The sequence below is a fragment of the Mirounga angustirostris genome, unplaced genomic scaffold (assembly GCF_029215605.1).
Source record: "Mirounga angustirostris isolate CCGP_5_RB_7025 unplaced genomic scaffold, mMirAng1.0.hap1 SCAF_8, whole genome shotgun sequence".
In the NCBI taxonomy this organism is placed as follows: Eukaryota; Metazoa; Chordata; class Mammalia; order Carnivora; family Phocidae; genus Mirounga; species Mirounga angustirostris.
The window spans coordinates 113,438,548-113,463,975 of record NW_026991716.1 but is presented as its reverse complement, the minus strand read 5'-3'; the positions used below and the strand labels follow the sequence as shown (position 1 = coordinate 113,463,975).

Sequence of the window (25,428 nt, the reverse complement as noted above, 5' to 3'; positions counted from 1 at the left end):
CTACCTTTCAAGGGATTTCATGGTAAGCAGCTCCCTGTCTTACATTTGGAAGGATCCGCTCCTTTCATCTTTGCTCCTGCTGTCACTTCACTGACACATAATTAGCAGTTTGTGGGATGCTATTTAGATTTTCTTTGCATTTAATGTTCTGTTGTTAATTCTCTGTGAAGCTGACTGATTTGAGGTGATCTAAAAATCTGAAGTTGAAAGGTATTCTGGCAACTGCTCTCTGAGCATGAAGGAGGAGGACATAAATAAAGGTGAAGAAACACTACAACTATCCGAGCTCCTGTTTATGACTTCCTTCTGCCAGCACAGAGCCAACAACTTCCAAGAATGAGAAAGAAAGTGAGGAGAGGCAACAAGGGAAAACAGTACATTTATTAAGAGGCATGAAAATGCATAAACTCATTTATAAATAAATGTCGAATTTACCCAGTGAAAAAATAGCTAAAATCCATGAGTAAACTGGATTTTACATTTGAAATGATTACATATTTGATCTCCAATTTCCCCTCCATCATGATCTCTTAGTAGCAGCAATTTTGCAATGACTATAGAAAAAGCTGTTACCAATGATTATCATATGGGGGGAAATTTTTCAAGAATTGTCTTTAAAAATGAACCAGTGCAAACAAATTCAGATTATAAGGGATACAGTAAGACCTAGGGCTTATCTTCAGAAAAGTAGAAAATAAAAATCCCAAACATTTACTCATTAAGAAATGAAAAAGCAAACTACATTTTGATCATTGAAAAATAATACATATGGATATTATAAAACATTCTTAACCAGTAATTGTAATAATTACACTTAGAAATGTTCATTCAAGTACTAGTGTTCAATAAACATTCAAATTCCCATTAAAAGTAACACTAGGTATAGACTTGTGTGGACAATACTACTTCTGATTTAATAATAAAAATCACATCAACAGAAGGCAAGTGACCCTTAAAATACTGTATTTTTTGTACGTAAATGATTTTTCACAGTCTGTATGTGTTATCTGTGAGAACCCAAGAAACATCTCACAACAGCTAATTAAGTCCTTTCTATAAAATAACTCTTGATATTACAGAAACAAACATGCTGAAACACAAGTTTAGCTTTAAACGTAACAGAGCAGAATCAGTTTTCTTTGGCAAGAAATTGTTAATTCCTTACCAAATGCTGGCTTCCTGTTGTGTAGACACTATCAGAACAGTTCTTTGGTATTTACCAAAGAGCTATGAAATAATCTGACAAGGTTGCATTGAGTAAGTAGGGTACCATGGTAGTAATGTAGACCTTATGTCAAAGTTGTACTGAAATCAACCTGGTTTCCTTGATTACTGTTGTTAACAGATCTTCCTTCAAAAAGCTCCCTCCTAATCCTGGCCTGAGTCTCAGGCTTTAACAAAAGTTCCTTTATCTGTTTCACTTTGGACTTCAGACTCATCCTTTCTCGACGCAAAGCTTCATTAATTAAGTCCCGGAGTCCAATAGGTTTCTTGCCTATGGAAAAAAAATTATATAATACATTTTACATACAAATGTCAGTGAAAAACATGAAATATGGCACACAGACTTATCAAAAGAAGGTTAAAAGAAACCTGTAAGATGTTGCCCACGTTTTATAGAAAAGGTTGCATTTTGCCAAAAATATATCATTTGCACGAAACCAATTTACTGTAAATAAAAATCAACGCTTAGCAACAGCAGATGTAGGACGGACGTGAGACATTATGGACCAACAGTATGGAAAACGATTTCAACAGTGATTATTTAAACTTAGCACTTGTTAGCTGTGTGTGTGTTTTGGCCTCAGATAAAGTGGTCAAATGCCCTGCTAAGCAATATAAATGGCAGTATTCCATTGATGGCCAGGCCCTTTCCATGGCCTTTAATTTGAGTCCACGAGGCATAACCCAAAGTTCCCTCTCCCTCGGCCATGGCGGAGGGCAAGTGAAACTTGGGCCATTCTTCTGTAAGTTAATTTCCTCTGCTAGTCCCAGCACTCCATTTCTCTTCTGTTTCAGAAATGCGAACACATTGATCATGAAAGTGGTGGGCAATCTCCACAGATTGGACAAGAGACACTGAAACAGCACAATGCAAATTAGTCCGTTGACCCAGCAGAGGGGAGCGGGATGCTTCTCACGGAGCAGCGGGGGCCTGCCTGCACTGGGCTCTCACTTCCTGTTGTTGTCACTGTCAGTGCCATTCCTATCAGCCTCTTGAGTTTTCACAGAGCTCCCATCCCCTGGCTTGCTTTTGTTCTGTGTTTCTTCCAGATACTGCTGGACAGCCTTGAGCACCGCGTTCTCCACCAGCCTCTTACTGAGCCTTACCAGTTCAGCATCATCGGGCTCACTTCCATTCTTATCACCTACATTCCACAATAGAGAAGAGAGGTCACTGAGGTCATACTGCCACAGAAACTCGGCATGCAGGGGCCGGCTAGTTCGCTTAGTTAAAGAGAGCAAGTGTCCTTTCAATCTGGTAAATTGGACCTATAAATCCAAGAATAATGGCTTGGCCTTTCATTTGGTATTTGCAGAAACAGGAAACTGCCTATTCCTGAAGATTTCAGATTGAAAAGTAGTTCATTAACCCCAATCTAAAAATATGCCACCTCGCCATGCTGGAAGCTTCCCATTTCTAGAATTATTGTTCTTCTCTCATCCATGGCTATTTGCTACTATTAAAGTCCATGTGCCCATCACCTGGAGCCTCAGGCACGTGAATTCACCAACTAGATCTGCGTCTGCTTTTCCTTCGCCACTGCCAAATGTCAGGCGATCAAGATTTCCCAATCAACTAACTACTTAGGATCCCTAGTGTTTTAAATGTTTGGCCCATAGGTTGGTTGTTAATCAACTCTCAGCACGCCCAGAAAGACAAAGGCAGTTACTACTGCTAGGAACTGGTTTAAAATAAGCTTGTAAAACTAATATTCTTTTTACTCTCAGTGCGATCACTGCAATTTAAGAAATAAGAAACTCTTCAAGAGTTAGGATGATGAGAGTAAATTACTAGATGTTAATACTTTACGGCCACGGGGCACCTGGGTGGCTTAGTCCGTTAAGCATCTGCCTTCCGCTCAGGTCATGATCCCAGCGTCCTGGGATTGAACCTTGCATTGGGCTCCCTGCTCAGCAGGGGAGTCTGCTTCACCCTCCCCCTGCTCTTGTGCTCTTGCTCACTCGCTCATTTTCTCTCTTTCTCTCCCTCTTAAATAAATAAATAAAATCTTTTAAAAAAATACTTTATGGCCATTTTATTTCCCTGCTAGTGATGATCAAGGTTTAATTATTCTACCTTTCATTTTACTGCAAAAGGGCTGATTCTCACCTATTCCTCCTATGCTAGACATTTCCCACTCACTCTCTTCCTTGTCTCCATTAACTGGGAAAAAACACAAGGAGCTCATCTCTCATGCCCATTTAGTCCCTCATCTCCTTCCACTGAGCTGTTGACCCAGAAAGGCAGATGACTGAAGGGAAAGACATTCGAGCACCTAAATATGATAAACAAATACTAATAGATCTCAAGTGAGTGACAGACAGCATATTATAATAATAGTATGAGACTTTAATATTCTACTTTCAACAATGAATAGATCATCCAGACAGAAAATCATGTGGGCTTGAACTATACTTTAAATCAAATGGACCTAACAGATATATACAGAACATCCAACAATAATCAACACAGTATGGTATTAGCATAAAAACAGACACATAGACCAATGGAGCAGAATCTAGAGCCCAGAAATAAACTCATGCATATATGGTCAACTAATATTTGACAATGGAGCCGAGAAAACACAATGGCGAAAGGATAGCCTCTTCGATAAATGGTGCTTGGAAGACTGGGCATCCACATGCAAAATAATGAAACTGGACTCCTATCTTATGCACACTCACAAACATTAACTCAAGATGGATTAAGGACTTAAACATAAGACCTAAAACCAGAAAACTTCTAGAAGAAAACAAAGGAAAAAAAGCTGCTTGACAATGGTCTTAGCAATGATTTTTTTGGATGACATCAAAGAGCAAGCAATGAAAGTAAAAATCAGCAAGTGGGACTATATCAAACTAAAAATCTTCTGCGCAGCAAAAGAAACAATCAACAAAATGAAAGGCAATCTACAGAATGGGAGGAAATATTTGCAAATCATATATCTGAGAAGGGGTTAGTATTCAAAATACATAAGGAACTCATACAACTCAATAGCAAAAACACAAACAATCCAATTTAAAAATGGGCAGAGGATGTGAATAGACACTTTTCCAAGTAAGATATACAAATGGTTAACAAGTACATGAAAAGTGCTCAATATCACTAATCATCAGGGAAATGCAAATCAAAACCACAGTGAGATATCACTTCACACCTATTAAATAGTTATTATCAAAAAAATAAGAGGTAACAAATACTGGCAAGGATGTGGAAGAAAGGGAACCCTTGTGCACTACTGATGGAAATGTAAATTGGTGCAGCTATGATGGAGAACGGTATGGAAGGTTCTCAAAAAATTAAAAGTAGAATGACCATATGATCCAGTGATCCCACTTCTAGGTATATATCTGAAGAAGATGAAATCATAATCCCAACAAGATATCTGTGCTCCCATGTTCATCACAATATATCTCACAATAGCTAAGACAAGAAAACAACCTAAGTGTACACTGATGAATGGATAAAGAAAATGAAATGTGGTATTTATATAAAATGAAATATTCAGCCATTAAAAGAAGGAAATCCTGCCATTTGTGACAACATGGATGGAACTTGAGGGCATTATGCTAAGGGAAAGAAGTCAGAGAAAGACAAATACTGTGTGATCTCATTTATATGTGCAATCTAGAAACACTGAACTCAAAGAAACAGAAAGTAGAATGGTGGTTGCCAGGGACTGAGCAAGAGTAGAAAAATGAGGAATGTTGGCCAACGGGCACAAATTTTCAGTTATAAGATGAGTAAGTTCTGGGGATCTAATGGACAGCATGGCAATTATAGTTAACAACACTATATCATACACGTGAATGCTGCAAGAGAGTAGAGCTTTAATGTTCTCACTATACCAACAATCTTAAAATATAATTATGTGAAGTAAAGCATGTGTTCACTAATGTCTTTGTGGCAAACACTTTGCAATCTATAGGTGTATCAAATCATCACATTCTGTACCTTAAACTTACACAGTGTCATATGTCAATTATATCTCAATAAAGCTGGGGAAGAAAAAGAAGTAACTAGACTGCTCACACATAAAGGTCAGCTCAGTTTTGGAATATCACCCATGGCCTCCAGAAGGCAAAAGCCCAGTGTTGTGCTCGCACCCTCAGATCTGGGACAGGTAGTTACTAAGGGTGTGAGCTGGAGGATGGATAATTACCTTCTATCCTTACATATGACAGGGATTAAGTACAAAAGCACATATGCTAAGGGTGAGAATTGGTCTCCAACCCTCCTTCTGAGCCCCACCACTTCTATTTAACACATGTCCAGGACCAACTCTGTTTATAACCATCATTCCTAGAAACATCCAAGCAGATGAGAGATAGCTTAAAGACTCATCTAGACTTGCTACCAGTGGGAGCCCTTAGCAACTGCTTTCCCCTCAGAAGTGGCAATATGGCACTCAAGACTCATGATCAAAAGTTCTAGAAAGAACATTTGTGGTGCAAAATATGCTTAGAATTGAGTAAGCTTCAACTCCATAATATCTACATAGAAGTTACTGAACATAAATACATCAGGATATTATCAAAAGAAAGATAAAGAAATTCATTACTGGGCGCCTGGGTGGCTCAGTCGTTAAGCGTCTGCCTTCGGCTCAGGTCATGATCCCAGGGTCCTGGGATCGAGTCCCACATCGGGCTCCCTGCTCTGCGGGGGGCCTGCTTCTCCCTCTCCCACTCCCCCGCTTGTGCTCCTGCTCTCGCTATCTCTCTCTCTGTCAAATAAATAAAATCTTTAAAAAAAAAAAAGAAATTCATTACTGATACCATATTTGCGGGCAATTTAAGACTCTTTTTATTAGTAAGAAGGAATGAACATATTGTGTAATACTTAAAGGACTTTATCTTAATCTTACAAGATAGTGTTTATACTGTATAGCTGATACCTCCAAATGTGTTACCTATCTGGAACTATTTGTATAATGGCTCTTCAAACTTAAAAGGGTGGGGCGCCTGGCTGGCTCAGTCGGTTAAGCGCCCGACTCTTGATTTCAGCTCAGGTCATGATCTCAGGGTGGTGAGATGGAGCCCTGCATTGGGCTCCACGCTTAGTAGGGAGTCTGCTTAAGATTCTCTCTCTCTCCCTTAGCCCCACCCCCACCAGTTCATGCTCACACACTCTCGCTCTCTAACAAAACAAAACAAAACAAAACAACAAAAAGCCATAAAAACATTAAAAAGGGGAAAATCAAACTGCAAATGAAGGTATACTCTAAGTGCCCTCCAGAACACTGGAAATGACCGCATCCGTCACCCTACTTGTGCCATGCACCTAGGCCAGAGAACGCATTCCTCCAGATTGTTTCCTACACTCATCAGTTTTAAGATAACATCAGTCATCACATCACTGACACATCATCAGTAAGACAGAGGGCTGTACTGGAGTCTAATCATAACTCACTCCCTAAGACGCCTCAGGTCAAATAATCTGTGTTTCTGAGATTTTTCTCAGTCTACTATGAAGTATTCCCATTACTTCAAACGCTAAGAGGTTTAAAACACAAAAACCTTCCCACAAAATGTTAATTTTTCCCTTCTGACTTTCCTATTTCTGATTATGCTTTTACTATTAACCAAGTCAACCAAGCTCAAAACAAGATTGTCACCATCTCTAACTGCTTCATTTCCCTCATTAAACGGTGACCCATTTAATCACCAAGCCCCAACAAAGTGCTTTTTAAAATTTCTCTTCTCTAGATTAATATTTCTAAACTGTCCTTTTTAGTCTCCATTGTCTCTACAGGAAAATTTAAACCCGTTTTCCTAAGCTTTCTAAAATTTACCTTTGGTGGTCGGCCACCATTGCTGTGCTTCCACTGCCAGCTTCCAACCTCTCGTGAGGAGCCTCCACACCATCCTCTATTTCTAGATGGCCCTCCCTTTCGCTCATCAAAATCCCTTTGCTCCATGAAGCCTTCCCTGACTAACCCAGCTGGAAGAGGCTCCAAGAACTCTGGCTGCAGGGATGGTACATGGTCATTCGGTCATTCATTCACATAGGCACCGAGGACCTACAATATGCCTGGCTATTCTAGCCTACGGGACTCAGCAGAGGACAAAACAAAGTCCTGCTGGTTTTCCTTTCTTAGTTTCTTCACAAATTATGAGCATTATTTATTAATATATTTATTCAACAACTACTGATTGAGTGTCCACTCTGCTAAAGATCTGGTCTTGAGTAGAGAAACCATGTCCTAGGCTTCTCCGTCATCCCTCACTCATGAGAGCTCAACAAATATTTTTCAGTCCAATGAACTGTTGATTAAAGTCCTTAAAGGACTTTAAATGTTGCTATCTTGCTATAAGGATAGCACACCTTGGCCAGAAATCTACATTTAATATTAATTTAAAGCAAGAAGAAAAAAAAAATTTAAAGCAAGAGCAGAGAATTCCAGAGTAATCTAAATAGTCGTGTGAAAATCTCCAACCACTTGGCTTGATAAACCTGGTCAATATGACAAAATATCCAGCCTATGGGACAAATATTAACCATCTACAATAACTAACCAATCAACCGAAAAAGCAAAGAAATTTATAAATGAATCTTCCAGATCTGTCCTGAATTCCACCTTATGATTTCCACAAAGCATACTCAAGACTATTCTATGTCACCTCAAGGAATACCCTACTGGAAGGTTCATCAGAGAGCCTTGAAAGTGGGCAGCAATTCTAAAAACATGTATCTCTATTCCAGTAAGACCATATTTGTAGTCCCACTTTCAACAGACTTAGTTCAACTTAACTAACAAGAGGCAGCTTAAGATTAAAATTATACTGTATTTTTCTTCTGCCTACTACTTGAATAAATGTAGGTCTCCACAGTGACCTCTAAGATAAATGGCTACCTTCCTTTTACCTGAAGCCTAGTTTAAAATAGCATTTCAAAGAGGTTACTGCCTATGTTCTCCTCTAGGATTCTGATGGATTCCTGTCTCACATTGAGGTCTTTCATCCATTTTGAGTTTATCTTTGTGTATGGTGTTAGAGAATGGTCAAGTTTCATTCTTTGACATCGGCCACAGCAATTTCTTTCAAGATACATCTCCAAAGGCTAGTGAAGCAAAAGCAAAAATGAACTTTTGGTACTTCATCAAGATAAAAAACTTCTGCACAGCAAAGGAAACAGTCAACAAAAAAAGAGGCAACCCACAGAATGGGAGAAGATACACTACAGACAAAGTGCTGATTTCCAAGATCTATAAAGAACTTCTCAAACTCAACACCCAAAAAACAAATCATCAAGTCAAAAAGTGGGCAGAAGACATGAACAGACACTTCTCAAAAGAAAACATACAAATGGCTAACAGACACATGAAAAAATGTTCATCATCATTAGCCATCAGGGAAATTCAAATCGAAACCACACTGAGATACCACCTTACACCACTTAGAATGGCAAAAATTGACAAGGCAAGAAAAAACAAAAGTTGGAGAGGGTATGGAGAAAGGGGAACCCTCTTACACTGTTGGTGGGAATGCAAGTTGGTACAGCCACTTTGGAAAACAGTGTGGAGGTGCCTCAAAAAATTAAATATAGAGCTACCCTATGACCCGGCAATTGCACTACCGGGTATTTACCCCAAAGACACAGATGTAGTGAAAAGAAGGGCCATATGCACCTCAATGTTCATATCAGCAATATCCGCAATAGCCAAGTTGTGGAGAGAGCTGAGATGCCCTTCAACAGATGAATGAATAAAGAAGATATGGTCCATATATACAATGGAATATTACTCAGCCATCAGAAAGGAAGAATACCCTTTTACATCAACATGGATGGGACTGGAGGAGATTATGCTAAGTGAAATAAGTCAAGCAGAGAAAGTCAATTTTCATATGGTTTCATTTATTTGTGGAACATAATGAATAGCATAGAGTACATTAGGAGAAGGAAGGGAAAAATGAAGGGGGGGAAATCGGAGGGGGAGATGAACCATGAGAGACTATGGACTCCGAGAAACAAACTGAGGGTTTTAGAGAGGATGGGGGTGGGGGGATTGGTTAGCCCGGTGTTGGGTATTAAGAAGGGCACGTACTGCATGGAGCACTGGGTGTTATACAAAAACAATGAATCATGAATCACGTCAAAAACTAATGATGTATGGTGACTAACATAACATAATAAAATTAAATTAAATTAAAAAAATTTTAAATAGCATTTCAACATTCCATTGCAGGGTACACAAATTATCTTCTGATATTCCAATATTTTTTGCATGCAAAAAATATTTCCAACCTATGAAGCAAATTCTTGATAAAATTTTCTTTCTTGGTCTAGTTGGGTTATTTAATATCATACCTACTTAAAGTGACAGATTAAACTTTGTCTTTGACACTGTTATTTTAGAAGTCTCCCCCAGAATATCTTCAATCAATTTCTTAGGGGAATACTAAAAATATAAAAGAAAGGCAATGAGAAATTCTGTTAAGCCCACCAAATAAAGTACTGTCCCTGAAAAAGACCTAAATTTTCAACAAATTTCAAGTAAGCAATTCCACACTCTAAGAATTATAACACCATTAATCCACTGTACGCACCCATGATTCTATTTTTGTTATAATACCTGAAATCTCTGATACCGACCCAATGTAGAGAGAAAATTTATTTTTGTGGTCAAAAAAAAAAAGTAAATTCCTTTGTGGTAATAAAAATATGTTCTACCTACTAGAATAATTTAAGATCAACATTAATATGGTTCAGCTGTCCTTCTGTGTGAGTTAATTGCTTAGTTGATGTCACACAGTGGGCTTCAGGAACCATCACCATTCCCCACCCACCACAAATATCTATTTGTCTTGACAAGACTAAATCATGAGAGGAGTGACTGGGTGGCTCAGTCTGTTAAGTGTCTGACTCTTGGTTAAGGCTCAGTCATGATCTCAGGGTCGTGGGATTGAGCCCCACATCTGGCTCTGTGCTCAGCGTGGAGTCTGCTTGAGATTCCCTCCCTCTCTCTCCCCCTTTGCCCCTCCACCAGTTCACATTCTCTCCTTTCTCCCTCAAATAAATAAATAAAATCTCTCTTTAAAAAAGAATAAATCATGCTAAGATTTATAAAAGAAAATAAAAGAAATCTTGCTTACAATGCCATGTAAGACTAAGGGAGAAAGTACAACCACACTAAAAGTACTCAACTGTCCCAATCAAAATCCCAGCAAATTATTTTATGGATAACAATGAACTGATTCTAAAGTTTCTGTGGAGAGGAAAAAATAACATAGTAGCTAATGCAATATTAAAGGAAGAGAACAAAGTTGGAGGACTGACACTACCCAACGTCAAGACTAGCTATAAAACTGTAATAAGACAGTCTGGTATTGATAAAAGAATAGATAAATATATCATTGGAACAGAACAGAGAGAGCACAGAAATAGACCCACACAAAAACTGATCTTTCAAAAAGGAGCAAAAGCAATACAGGGGGACAGTCTCTTTAACAAATGATGCTGGAACAACTGGACATCCACATATGTGCAAAATAATGAATCTAGACACAGACCTCAAAGCCTTCACAAAAATTAACTCAAATGCATCACAGACCTAATTATAAAATGCAAAACTATAAAACTCCTAGCAGATAACATAAGAGAAAATCTGGATGACCTTGGGTACAACGACTTTTTTGATATAAAACCAAAGATACAACCCATTAAAGAAATAACTGATAAGCTAGACTTCATTAAAATTAAAACCTTCCGCTCTGTGGAAAATGAAAATGTCAAGCTAATGGGAATACAAGCCACAGAATGGGAGAAAATATTTTTAAAAAGAACTATTATCCAAAATATGCGAAGAACTCTTCAAAACTCAACAATAAGAAAACAAACAACTCACTTAAAAAATAGGCCAAAGGTCTTAATAGAAAATCACCAAAAAAGACATATAGATGGCAAGTAAGCATATGAAAAGATGTTCCACATCATAAGCCATCAGGGAGATGCAAATTAAAACAACAACGAGACATCAGTACACACCTATTAGAATGGCCAAAATCCAGAACACCAACAACACCAAATGCTTGCAAGCATACGGGGCTACAGAAATTCTCATTCATTGCTGGTGGGAATGCAAAATGTTTCAGCCACTTTGGAAGACAGAGGATGGTTTCTTACAAAAACTAAACATATTCTTATCATACAGTCAAGCAAGCACATGCATTAGTATTTGCCCAAAGTAGCTGAAAACTTAGGTCCACACAAATACCCGCACATGGGTGTTAACAGCATCTTTTTTTTTTTCATGTTAACTCTTTTAGTTCAATTTTATATTTATTTTTGTTTATAGCATCTTTATTCATAACTGTCAAAACCTGAAACCAAGATGTCCTCCAGCAGGTGAATGGATAAACTGTGGTACATCCAGATAATGGAATAATACTATTCAGTGCTAAAAAGAAATGAGTTATCAAGCCATAAAATGACACCAAAGAACCTCAAATGCATATTACTAAGTGAAAGAAGCCAACCTGGAAAGGCTATGTATTATATGATTCCAACTATATGACACTCTGGAAAAGGCAAAACTATGGACACAGTAAAAAGATCAGTGGTGGCCAGGGGTGGGTGGGGAGGGGAGAGATGAATAAGCAGAGCACAGAGGATTTTTAGGGCAGTGAAAATATTCTGTATGATACCATAATGATGGATACAGGACATTATATACTTGTCTGAGCCCCAGAGCATGTACAATACCTAGAGTGAACTATAAAGTAAACGCTCTGGGTGGTAATGATGCGTCAGTGTAGATTCATCAATTGTAACAAAGTATCACTCTGGTGGGAGATACTGATGGTGCGGGAGGCTATGCATGTGGGGAACAGAGGGTGTACAGGACATCTCTGTATCTTCCTCTCAATTTTTCTGTGAACCTAAATCTGCTCTAAAAAAATAAAGTCTAAATTAAAAAAAAAAAGTTCTCACTAGCTCACATCCCAACTCTCAGGAACTTCATGTGGTATCTACACAAAGGCTTCTGAAGCATCTTCCCATCACTTGCACCATTTTGTCCTCCACATTCCTGAAGCATAATTGTGTCCCCTTTAGCAGCAGATTTTTCTTTGACTGAGCTTACCTTTTCTTTCATCTACCCTCAGATGAAAAGAAATGTTAATATAGATCTGCAGGCTATTCTAAAAACTGGGGTGGCACACTCAACTTCCTAGCACACCACTTGCAACTTATCTGTGATGAGGGACAGATCAAGAATTGTCCCCAAGTGCACATTTAAACTCACACTGTCCTTTGGCACTTATCCGCCTGAAGTATTAGCTGTAACACCGCAGGAAATAGAGGTCCTGTAAATAAAGCTCCCCTCCTCTTGCCAAATACCAAAATTCCTTCCCACCTCCAACACACACACACACACACCCCAGAAAATTTTAGAAACAAAATACCAAAACTGTATTTTAAATATTTTCTATAACATAAATTTCAAAAGGAAAAAAAAAACAACATGTCTTTATAAGTTTTATTCTGGGTTCAGTAGCACAGATGATGCCTTATATGAAAAATGGATAATTTCCACCCCCAAGGGATCCCACACTATACTGTGTGTCCCTCCATCCACCCCATCCTCACCACTGTTAAATTGGAGGGGGTGAACAGCATGCAGTTAAACTGAATATCACTAATAGGTCTTAGGGTAAACAAAGGGGAGATAAGATCCCAACAGGCAGTTCCCCTACAGCCTGAGTGGGCCAGGGCACGACCCACACAGGCTCAGCCAAAGCTGTCATGATGACTACGTGTATGAGCCTCTCGGGCCTTTTGTTAACACAGCTGGTGCTGGCCCCTCCAGAGTGTTCACTTCCCTCCATTGTTCCCCAAGGCATAGCCTGAAGCCAACCCCTTGACCCACACACCCTTGTAAGAACCTTGTAGGATCCTTGCAAAGACTCCAAATCACATGGCTTAGGATGCTTTCTATGACTTGTGCCCTTAAGACTGCTCTTCATACAGTCATATCAGAGAAGGGACAAGACACATTTGCTGGATGGTTGTAGGCCACACAGCCTACCAAAGAAATCTTTCCAGACATCATATAATAGCCCTGTAGAGATTTCCCTTTTCCATCTATCTGTAACATCAGTTCTCTGAGTCCCCTATTATGATCCACAATGTTCTCTATGCAATTTCTACTGTAATGCTATCATTTCTTTTTTTTTATTTTATTTATTTGACAGAGAGAGAGATAGCGAGAGCAGGAGCACAAGCAGGGGAGTGGGAGAGGGAGAAGCAGGCTTCCCGCTGAGCAGGGAGCCCGATGTGGGACTCGATCCCAGGACCCCGGGATCACGACCTGAGCCGAAGGCAGATGCTTAACGACTGAGCCACCCAGGCGCCCTGTAATGCTATCATTTCTTATTGGAAGCCTTGGTGATGAGCTAGAACTATGGGTAGTGATGTGACAAAACTCCTAATATGTGTGTAAGGAGAGAAAAATATATATGTATGAGCTTGAAATCCAATTCTGTCATTTTCTACCTGCACAACCTTGTTCACAATCTCTCTAAACCTACATTTCCCTTCAATAGGCCACTCGTGAGGATAATATACCTTGCATTGCTGTTGGAAGCATTCGAGATAAGGTATGGAAAGTGCCTAACATTGTACCTAGAAGATAGGAGGCTCTCGAAATAGGATAGCTATTTTATTAGTACATGTATTATGATTTGATCTGAGTTCAATTTATTTAAGAAGAATGAGTTCAATACTCACTATAAGCCAATCATTAATTTACTCAAACATTGTATTAAGTGCCTACTATGTGCCATTGCTAAGTATTTAAAAATAAATAAAATCAGAGTGCCTGCGTGGCTCACTTGGTTAAGTGTCCAACTCTTGATTTCAGCTCAGGTCATGATCTCAGGGTCGTGAGATCAAGCCCCTCATAAGGCTCCACGCTGAGTATGGAGCCTGCTCAAGATTCTCTCTTTTCCTCTTCCTCTGTCTCTCCCCTTGCTTGCTCTCTCTCAAATAAATAAATAAGTACATACATACATAAAATCTAGTCTCTGATCACACAGAAGTCAGTCTAGGAGGATGACCAATAAACAATGATTGTAAAACAATAGGTTAAGTGCAATAGTAGAATATGTTCAAGGTTCAGTGGAATTGGAAAGGGATAACAAGGTTAATTTTCACAAAGGAGATATTTCAGCTCAGTGAATAGGAGTTTTCAGACATGGGAGTAGAGGGAGTAGGAAGGTTTTCTCAGACATAACAAAGGCATGAATGTGTGCTTAGAAGAATGAAAATGCATGATGCACTTAAGGAACTGAAGGTAATTCCATGGTACCGGTATAAAGAGTCCAGAGTGTCATGGGGAGGGTGGAGGAGGTGGAGGAGGAAAGAAGGCTGGAGAGCAAGTACAGATGAAGGGCCTTATGTATCAGGCTATGGAGTCTAAGTTCATTCTATAAGCAATAGGCAATTATTGAAGAATTTTAAGGATAGCATATTTTAGAAAATTCACTGTAATAGCCATGTAGAATATGGAAGAAGGATTTGAGAGGGGTAAAAATAGAGACAAGTTTTTACAGTAGATAAAAAGAGAAACAATGAGGACGTGAATTTTTGGTAGATGCAGTAGGAAAGTAAGAGACACATTACAGAGACAGTTAAGAAACAGGAATATTGGACCAGAGACTCAATTTAATTAGGAAAGGGTTTTAAGGAAAGGAGAAGTGGAGTGTGAAAAAAATATATAGAGGAAGAAATACAGCCAAAAATGTTTGAAATTCAATAAAAACTTTAAATTCAAGAAACTCAAAAATATCAAGTTTAAGAAATGTGAAGAAAATCACACCAAGGAACATCATGATCAAGTTGCTAAAACCAGTATTAAGAAAAAACCATAAAAGCAGCCAAAAGAAAAAGGATGCATTACACACAGAGGAACAAAGACAAGAATGATAGCAAACTTACTCATCAGAAACAATACAAGCCAAAGACAAGAGTACAATATCTTTAAAGTACTAAACAATAAAGAAAAGGCAACATAGAACTCTTTATCCAGACACATTATCTTTCAAAAATGAGGCTAAAAGATTTTTTCCAGACATATAAATGCTGAGTTAATCAACCAGCACTAGAAGAGATATTAAAGGAAAACTTCAAGCAGAAAAAAAAAATGATACCAGATGGAAATTTGGATCTACTCAGAGACAAGAAAGAACTAAAAACTGTACATATGGTACATATGAAGATACAAATTAAAGACTTTCTCTCATTCTTAATCTCTTTAAAAGACAACTGGTTTGGGGCACTTGGGTGGCTCAGTCGGTTGAGTGTCCGACTCTTTTTTTTCTTAATTTTAAAAAATATTTTATTTATTTATTTGTCAGAGAGAGAGAGAGTGTGAGCACAAGCAGGGGGAGCGGCAGGCAGAGGGAGAAGCAGGATCCCTGCTGAGCAAGGAGCCCGATGCAGGGCTCCATCCCAGGACCCTGGGATCATGACCTGAGCTAAAGGCAGACGCTTAACAGACTGAGCCACGCAGGCATCCCGGGTCCAACCCTTGATTTCTGCTAGGGTCATGGTCAGGGGTTGTGGGATTGGGCCCACACTGGGCATGGTGCCTGCTTGAGATTCTTTCTCTCTCTCCATGTCTACTCCACCTTTACTCTGTGTCTCTTTCTCTCGCTCTCTAAAAAAAAAAAAAAAAAAAAAAAAAGAGAGCGAGAACTGTTTTAAATGGAGTTTATAAAATACATAGATATAAAGTATATGGCAACAATAGCACCAAGACTGGGTGGGAAAATGGAAATAACTGTTGCAAGGTTCTTTTGTTAAATGTGAAGTGGCATTTTATTATTTGAAGGCACACCATCCTAAGTTAAGAATGTGTATTTTAAAACCTTAGAGCAACCACTAAAGTAAAAATAAAAAAGAGGCATAGCTAATAAACCAATAATAAACATAGATGGAATCCTAAATTCTTAACAAAATAAGGCAGTAAAAGAGGAGGAAAAGGAACAAAGAGAAGATAGGACAAGAACAAGCAAGGTGGGTGGTTTAAATTCGCCCATACTGCTAATCATGTAAAACACAGAATGGTCTAAACACTCCAATAACATATTAAAGATTGTTAATTTGCATAAAAAATAAGATTCAACTATGATGTCTACCAAAAATCTACTTCAAATATAAAAACACAGAAAGGTTAAAGGGAAAAGGATGGAAAATGATATATCATACTAAAGCTAGTCAAAAGGAAGCTAGAGAGTCAATATCAAACACAGCAGATTTCAGGAAAAAAAAAGAGTATTACCTGAGATAAAGAGGGACATCTTATAACCTTAAGGAAATCAATTCATCAAGAGGATATAAAAATCCTAAATGTGTATGCAACTAATAGCAAGAGCTTCAAAGTACCTGAAGTAAAAACTGATAGAATTGAAAGGATAATAGATAATCCACAATTAGAGTTTGAGATTTCAAGCCCACTCTAACATTGATAGAACAAAGAGAGAGAAATTCAATAAAAATATAGAAGACTTGAAGACTAGTAACCAAATCCACCAAACTGACGATTATAGAACACTCCACCCAACAACCACAGGACACACATTCTTTTTAGTATACAGAAAACCTTTACAAAAGGAGATCATATTTTGAGCCATAAAACAAGTCTCGATAAATTTAAAATTATCAGCACATCCCATGCATGTTCTCAAAATACAGTGGAACCAAATAAGAAATCACTAACAGAAAGATATCTTGAAAATCCTCCAATTATTTAGAAATTGAACAACACAATTCTAAATAATCCATGGATTAAGGAAGAAAGCAGAAGAAATTAGAAAATATTCTGAACTGAATGAAAATTAAAAGACGACATATCAAATTTGTAGAATACAGCTAAAGCTGTACTTAGAGGAAAATTTATACCATTTTATGCTTAGATTAGAAAATAAGAATGGATGGTCTCAAATCAGTTTTATTAAAGCTGCCACATTAAAAACAAAGGAAAAGAGAAGCAAATTAACCCCAAAGTAAACAGAGAGAAGGAAATAATAAAGATAATAGTAGAATGAAACAGAAAACAAATACACAATAGTGAAAAAGCAATAAAACCAAACGCTGGCTCTTTGGGGAAAAAAAAAATCAGTAAGATTGACAACTCTCTACCCAAACTGATCAAGAACAAAAAAATAGAAGATATATATTACCAATATCAGGAATGGGAGAGGGAATATCACCATCAATGGTACAAACATTAAGAGGGTAATAAGGAAATATTATTAACAACTTTATGCCAATAGATGCAACAAACTAGATGCAATGAGCAAGTTCCTTAAAAGAAACAAACTACCTGATTGTTCAAGAATAAACACATAACATAAATAGCCCTATTAAAGAAATTGAAATTGGGGCGCCTGGGTGGCTCAGTTGTTAAGCGTCTGCCTTCAGCTCGGTTCATGATCCCAGGGTCCTGGGATCGAGCCCCGCATCGGGCTCCCTGCTCCGCGGGAAGCCTGCTTCTCCCTCTCTCACTCCCCCTGCTTGTGTTCCCTCTCTCACTGTGTCTCTCTCTGTCATATAAATAAATTTAAAAAAAAAAATCTTAAAAAAAAAATTGAAATTATAGTAAAAAAAAAATCTTTCAGGGCTCCTGCGTGGCTCAGTCGGTTAACTATCTGCCTTCGGCTCAGGACATAATCTTGGGGTCCTGGGATCCAGCCCCCGGTCCGGGGGTCCCTGCTTAGCGGGGAGCCTGCTTGTCCCTCTCCCACTGCCCCTCCCCCTGGCTCATGCTCTCTCTCTCTCAAATAAATAAATAAAATCTTTTACAAAAATCTTTCAACAGATGGTTCTACTGTTGGTAAATTCTACCAAGTATTTTAGGAAGAAATTTTACCAATTCACAAAATCTTCTAGAAAATAGGAGAAAGAGAACAATTCCCAATTCATTCTGTGATACCTAAGCCAGATGGACATGTGAAAAAAAAAAAACTATAGAACAGTATCCTTCACAAATAGAGATATAAAAGCCCTTACGAAAATACTGCCATATCAAATATAGCAATGCATGAAAAAGATACTATATCATAACTAAGAGGGGTCTATTTCAGAAATGCAAGATTGAGTTAACATTTGAATATCAGTATAATTCACCATACTAACAAATAATAAATACAATCATCTCAATATATTCAGAAAAAGAATTTGACAAGATTTAATAATCATTCATGATAAACATGATACACACTCTTAGCAAACTAAAAATAGAAAGAAACATTCTTAGGCTTAAAAGGGCTTCTAGGAAAACCCACAGCAATGCCTAGTAGGTAAAAGGCAATGATTTTCCTCTGAGATCAGGAACGATCTGCTCTCACTACTACTACTCAGTGTTGTACTATAAGTAGTAGACAATGCAATCAGACAAAACAACAACAACAAAAATGAGTAAAAAGCTCTTGATTGAAAAAGAAGTAGTAAAATTGTCTTCATTCTCAGTATATATTATCATTTATCTAGAAATCCTAAAGAATCTACAAAAATATGTTCGGCAAGGTCACATGATACAAGGACTATATATATTTTTTTAATTTTTTTAAAAGATTTTATTTATTTATTTGACAGAGACACAGCGAGAGAGGGAACACAAGCAGGGGGAGTGGAAGACGGAGAAGCAGGCTTCCCACTGAGTAGGGAGCCCGAGATGCGGGGCTCGATCCCAGGACCCTGAGATCATGACCTCAGTCCCAGGACCCTGAGATCATGACCTGAGCCGAAGGCAGACGCTCAACAACTGAACCACGCAGGTGCCCCAAGACATAGGCTTTAAGAGAGGAATGTGATCCTTACCTCACAGCAGATAGAAAAATGAACTCATAATGGATCACAGAGCTAATACAAGAGCTAAAAGTATAAAATGTCTAGAAGAAAATACAGAAATTTTTAGTGACCTTGGATTAGGCAAAGATTCTTAAATAGGATCCCCCCCCAAAAAAAAGTCTACCAAAAGAAAAGGATAAATTGAACTTCATCGAAATGTAAAACTTTCGCTCTTCTTAAGACACTGTTAAGGGGAAAAAGGCAAACCACAGGATGGGAGAAAATATTTGCAAGTCATAGCCATTAAAGAATGTGTATCCAGAATAAAAAAAGAATTCTCACAACTTAGTAAGAAGACAAAAAAAAAAATTAAAAATGGCCAAAAGAATTGAAGAGTTACCCCACAAGATATACAGATGGCCAATAAACATGTGAAAAATGCTCAACATCACCAGCCATCAGGGAAAGGCAAATTAAAATGACAATGAGATACTATCACTCACCCACTAAAATTAAACTTTTAAAGATTAACAATATCAAGTGTTGGTGAAGATGTAAAGCAACTGGAACTCCTTCTTGTTGGTGGAAATGCAAAAATGGAACAGCCAGTTTGTAAAAACAGTTTGGAAATTTCTTACAAAAGTTGTTCTTATGAAAGTTGGCCATATTCTTGCCATGTAACCAGCAATCTCATTTCTAGCCAGAATTGAAAACAAATGAAATGAAAGCATATGGTCACACAAAAACCTATACATAAATGTTTGTAGTAGCTTTATTCCTAATTTCCCCAAACAACCAAAATACCCTTCAACTGGTGAATGAATCAACAGGCTGTGGTACATCCACACAACAGAACAGTACTCAGCAATACAAAGGAATGAATTCTGATACATCAACAACACAGATGAACCTAAAGTGCCTTATAGTAAGTGAAGGAAGTCACAGTCAGTAGACTGCATAAGGCAGGATTTCATTCTGGAAACTTGCTGGGGGCTGGGGACAAGGGCAGGGGTTGACTTTAAATGGGCACAAGAGGATTGGGGGGATAAGGGAACACTTCCTAGTCTTGATTGTGGTGGTGGTTATATGACCCTACATGTTGATTACAACTCCCCAAACTGTATACACACACACACACACACACAGACATAGAGTGAATTCTGTTATATGTCAATGACACCTCAATTTTAAGTAATACTAAGGAGAACAACTTCATGATGAGGGACAAAGTTGGGGGTCTACTGGGGTCACCATGTGGACTTGGCAATATGGAAATGCCTAGTGCCCTGTCACTCTTTGCAGTTAGCATGTAGCTGGTAACAAGGGCGATTTCCTCAGCTCCTCTCTCTGTTCTGAGATAACACATCTCCACTGCAATCTCTCACAGCTGCACGCTTCAGATTCTCCATTGCTCTCCTTCTGCATCATCTTCTTCTATGGCGCTCAATATAAAAATTTGAAAAATAATTTCCAGTGTAATAGACAGGAGTGGTTTCTGAGCATGAATGAACCCCAAATCATTTTAATTCTCCCCTTCAGTGTACAAAACATGTATCATTTGGTCTAATCTGCTCCGAAAGAGCAAACTCATGTGCAGCCAGTCCTTGATTGACAAGTGATCACTGTCACTCTGTTGCTGAAATCTATGTCCAAGGGGCACTGTACTCACTAGGTTGTCTTGCTCATTTGTTTTGCCTTGTATTGCTTCTAAACTGTTCCCTATCACAAAATGCTCTCTACTATTTAGAGACCATGGGTTTTTTTTCCCTCCCTGAATTTTGATTCTTGTATTTGCTTGCATTGGGAATGTAAGGAGTTCTCAATATCCTTGACTATTTGCTCAAGGACCACTGTACATCCTTTTGTGCAAAACTGATTGGGAAGTGCCATTCGAGCAATCATAAAAGCAGCAGAGATTTCAAACACAAGCCCTGGTACAAAGGAGTATCAATAGAAGTATGGTTATCCCTGGAAAGTTATTCATATGACAGAGAGGAAATAAATGGTAGTCTCAAACATGTCAAAAGCATGATGATCTTATCTGGAAGAAAAATAAGGGGGCTAGAAAATAAGTATTGCTTTAAATTGTAAAACTTACCATGTTCATGTAATTTTTTATCATTTTAATATTTAAGAGAGTTTTATATAAAACAGAGCCACCTGGATGGCTCAGTTGGTTGAGCGTCCGACTCTTGGTTTTGGCTCAGGTCATGATCTCAGGGTCATGGGATTGAGGCCCATGTTAGGCTTGGTGCTCTGTGGCTCTGTGCGCAGTGTGCTTGAGATTCTCTCTCCCTCCTACTTCCTCTGCCCCTCCCCCCTTAAATAAATAAATAAATAAATAAATAAATAAATAAATAAATAAATATCTTTTTAAAAAGAGAGAGAGAGTTGTACATAAAACTTAAAAGCACAACCAGCTGGGATTAATTTTCACTTGCTGGGTTAACACACCTGCTCATTGTAATACATACTTCTCTTCTTAGGCTGATATTCCAGGCTAGGAGTTGATTCAAGCAGAAATAAAGGCCACTTTCCTGATCTAAAGGCAATGTTCACCAAGGCAAATCAGCAGCATAAATGCTGCCATCAATCTAATCTGGTGAAATAAATCGTAACTGTAGATACCACTTTTCCTCTTTTCAAGCAATCAGGACACACCCTGGTCAAAGGTCCCCCAGACTGAGAAAACCCCCACGGTGCCAGGTCACAAACAGCAGTTACAGGAATGCTTCCCTCCAGTCACTCAGACAACACTTCACACTTTTCAAAGTGCTTTCAGAAACATTATTGCATCCGGTTCTCAAAGAAACCTCTTGAGGTAAAATAAGTGTTATTCTTCCCATATTACAAGCAAGAACAACGAAACACAAGAGATTACACAAGATCACATAGTAGAAGTGATGAAAATCTGGAGTTCTCACTCAAAATCAGGCAGATGAGTTCATCCAGGGCACTGGCCCCCAGGCAGATAGCCCCCAGCTCTCTGGTGCACCCACACCCCGGGGAAGTGAGGGTGTACATGAGAGAAACAGCACATAATTTAATGGTTGGCTAATTGGGGAAAAAAAAATACAAAACCAAGAAACTCAGAAAGTTTCACTCCCGGATTAAGATCTTTATACTAAATAATGGATATTGATTAATGGAGTATAATCCCCTCATTCTATCCCCCATCTTTCCTTCTTCCTTTCATCTTTCCTTCCACACACATTCAGTGAACTCCCTCTGTATGTGATTAGCATTGCTGCTCTGAATATAGAAATTAATCCAACATGGGCCCTGCCTTCAGGACACCTGCAACGTAGCAGAGGTAGAAATACGTGTGAAGAGATAAAGAAGAGATCGTGAATGCTCGGAAGGGAAGATGTACAACACAGAGTGGGTACACGGAGTAGAGAGTGGTCAATTCTAACTAGGGGAAAATATCAAAAGAAAGTCTCCTGTATGAAGTGATGCTTGAGCCGGATCTTCAAAGTGTATCTCAGGGGGGCCAGGGGAGAAATGACATGACCGTGGTGGAAGTGGGAAGGCCAACCAGCTTGCTCAGGTAACTGCAGAACTTGGGCTAGTATACAATGACCGGTTAGTGGGAAGGAAGGAGAATGATGAGGCTGCAAATGTACTCAGGGGAGAGATTATGGAGACTTCTGCAGGGCATACCAAGTAGTTTGCACATCATTTATTTCTACACAAATTATTTAGTCTTGTCTTCAAGGAATTCCCTATTTTAACCCATGAGGTATAATGTTAAGGAAAATTAGGTATTCACATTTCTGCTGATGTTTAAAAATATAAGCTTTGGTCTAAGAATGTCCCTATAATTTTATAGGAAAACATCAGATATGCCACTAACCAATGATTTTACTTCATTTTGTTTTAGGTTCAATGCAAATAACCAGTCATTAAGTTCAGTGAGACAGACTAAAATACAACCATAACTACAATGTGATTAAGAGCATCATAAATACTTCAATATCATAGAAAGAAATAAATCATACTTTAAAAATTATTCAAAACATAGCTCCTTTTAACTCAGCTGCCTAATCCTAAACCAAACCCATTTTGGATGAGACTATAGAATGCATTTTATACTACAAGATTTTCAATCTAATTACTCAACTAGCCAACACATAAAATAGGTTAAACTGCCACTGTTCATTTTCTTTGCTGGTTTCTAAAACCTAAATTTTAAAGTCTGAGCAATGAAAATCCAGGCCCATAAAACTATCTGGTCAGTGTATTTTGCTTTTGAATACTGACTAATCTGTGGACCATATCTATCAGGTATTGTAAAAGCAAAAATAGTAGGTCAAACAGAGAATACGAGATGCTAAAGAAAACTTGAAAATGATTAGTCATGAAAATAAAATCAGAGGGTCGCCTGGGTGGCTCAGTCGGTTAAGCATCTGATTCCTGATCTCAGCCTAGGTCTTGATCTCAGGGTTGTGAGTTCAAGCCCCACATTGGGCTCCATGCCCAGGGTGGAGTCTACTTAAAAAAAATTAAAAATAAAATAAAATAAATAAAATCAAGAGAAAATACAATTTAAGGTCATCCTTGGCCATTCTTCAGGGCATGTAACAAAAATGAATAAAGAAACTGAGCCTACTTGTGAGCACTGAGTTCTGAGCACTGGAACCAGTTTCTCCAGCTATAAAAGGGGCCAGTCATCCTGCTCTGCTGTCCCCACAGACCACTGAGAGGCCCTGAGGGGAACACTGTGAGTCCTTAAAGAGGGACAGATGCCAAGGGGCAATGTCTCCACTTCCCCTCACCTCCTGACCAATGCAGTCCTGGCCGCCCCCACTTCCTCACACACTCTTCGCCTTACTGCCAACTTGCGTTCATTAATATAGTCTCATTACTCATTTAAAAAAACAAACAAACTGAAGCTTGTTGAACTCGTGCATTTACTGCTTTAGCTTCAGGAAGAATAACTGAAGAAAGTAATTTAAGATATACTTTTCTTTTTTCAATGACCTATGATTATCAATTTACTAGAGGCTTCCAGAAAGCACTCAGATGAAAATGAAATTATTTTAAAGTTCTCTTTGGTGATATCTACTGTTCATTAAAGTTCTTTGAGGGGCACCTGGGTGGCTCAGTCAGCTAAGCGGCTGCCTTCGGCTCAGGTCATGATCCCAGGGTCCTGGGATCGAGCCCCGCATCGGGCTCCCTGCTCAGTGGGGAGTCTGCTTTTCCCTCTCCCTCTGTGTTTGCTCTCTCTCTCAAATAAATAAATAAATAAATAAAATATTTTAAAGTTCTTTGAATATGTGAATTCTTACAATAGGAAATTAAACTAGCATTTACACTTGTTGAGTAATGCGCTAATGGTATGTAAATGTAAATGAACTCATTTCTTGTGTCAGTTGATGTTTGCTTCCCAAGCTCTTGATCTCCAAGTATGGAAGAACTGCTGCCAGCATAGCAGTCTCAGGTCTGGGTAAGAAACCTGCCCACGTGTCCCAGGGTGAGCACAGAACACTCGGTGTCACATGGGGCTTACTCGCCAGGCCACCCTAATGGCAAGCCTAATGTCCCCGGGGAAAGCAGGGCACCGAAAACACAGTCAGAAGGAGGAGATCAGAGATAACCCTGGTCTTGTCCAGTGTTTTTCTCTGAAGAATAAACCAGAGCCTGTCCCTCCTACAGCTGCTTAGAGTCTCTTCCCAGGAGCCTCAGAGGCTGAGGAGTCATGATCCTCATCACCAGCTCCTTCGAAGACCTAGTGTCCTGCATATGGAGTCCCAAGGCTCTACATACCCGTGCTTTCATAACACCCAACGTTACTTTACTCAGTGGTAATTATCATATTTGTGGAACCTTTTAATAATAATAAGCCTACCCAATATTAAGTGCCTATTATGTGCCTACCTTTTTTCCCCCCACATATTTAAATCAAAAGCTTACTATTATTATCACTATTTTACCTATGAGAAAACCAAGGGTCAGAAAAGCCAAGAGACTTGCCCAAGTCCATGCAACTAAATATGGCAAAGTCAGGACACTTTTGCCATTATACCATGATGCTGCTGCATATCTGGCGTTGGGAAATATATTTCTATGATACTTTCTGTGATGTCTTTACCACTAAAATGAGACTTCCAACTAGAAAATATTTATAATGCTTCTTGTTAAGTTATAGGGTCAGAATACCAGGACTAGAATCCTAGCTCCTCCATTTACTAGCTCTGTATCCCTGGTATCTGTTTAACCCTTCTGAGGTTCACTTTCTTTATCTGCGAACCAGGGATAACAGTAGTTCTATGCCATAGGGCTGTTGTGAAAATTAAGTAAGATAATAATATAAAGCACTTAGTACAGTGCCCCCCTTATAGAAAGAATTCAATACAATTAACTATTCTTACTGTTTTAAGTGAAAGCTTTCAACTTACAAGGTTACAAGG

The 25,428-nt window shown here is 38.6% G+C and overlaps 1 protein-coding gene across 7 annotated transcripts in view; it reads right to left on the bottom strand.

Annotated features, from left to right (window-relative positions):
• Positions 1-360: 360 nt before the first annotated feature.
• Positions 361-25,428, bottom strand: part of AKAP7 (A-kinase anchoring protein 7) — a 145,294-nt gene continuing 120,226 nt past the window's right edge. For 4 of the 7 annotated variants that reach the window (XM_064598108.1, XM_045865544.3, XM_045865547.3 and 1 more), the window contains one exon: positions 1,354-2,369. In XM_064598108.1, coding sequence (XP_064454178.1) covers positions 2,173-2,369 — 197 coding nt within the window. In that variant the 3' untranslated portion in view covers positions 1,354-2,172. Of the gene's footprint in view, positions 2,370-25,428 lie in introns of all 7 variants that reach the window. The other 3 variants (XM_064598107.1, XM_045865543.3, XM_064598109.1) reach the window with 1 other exon arrangement.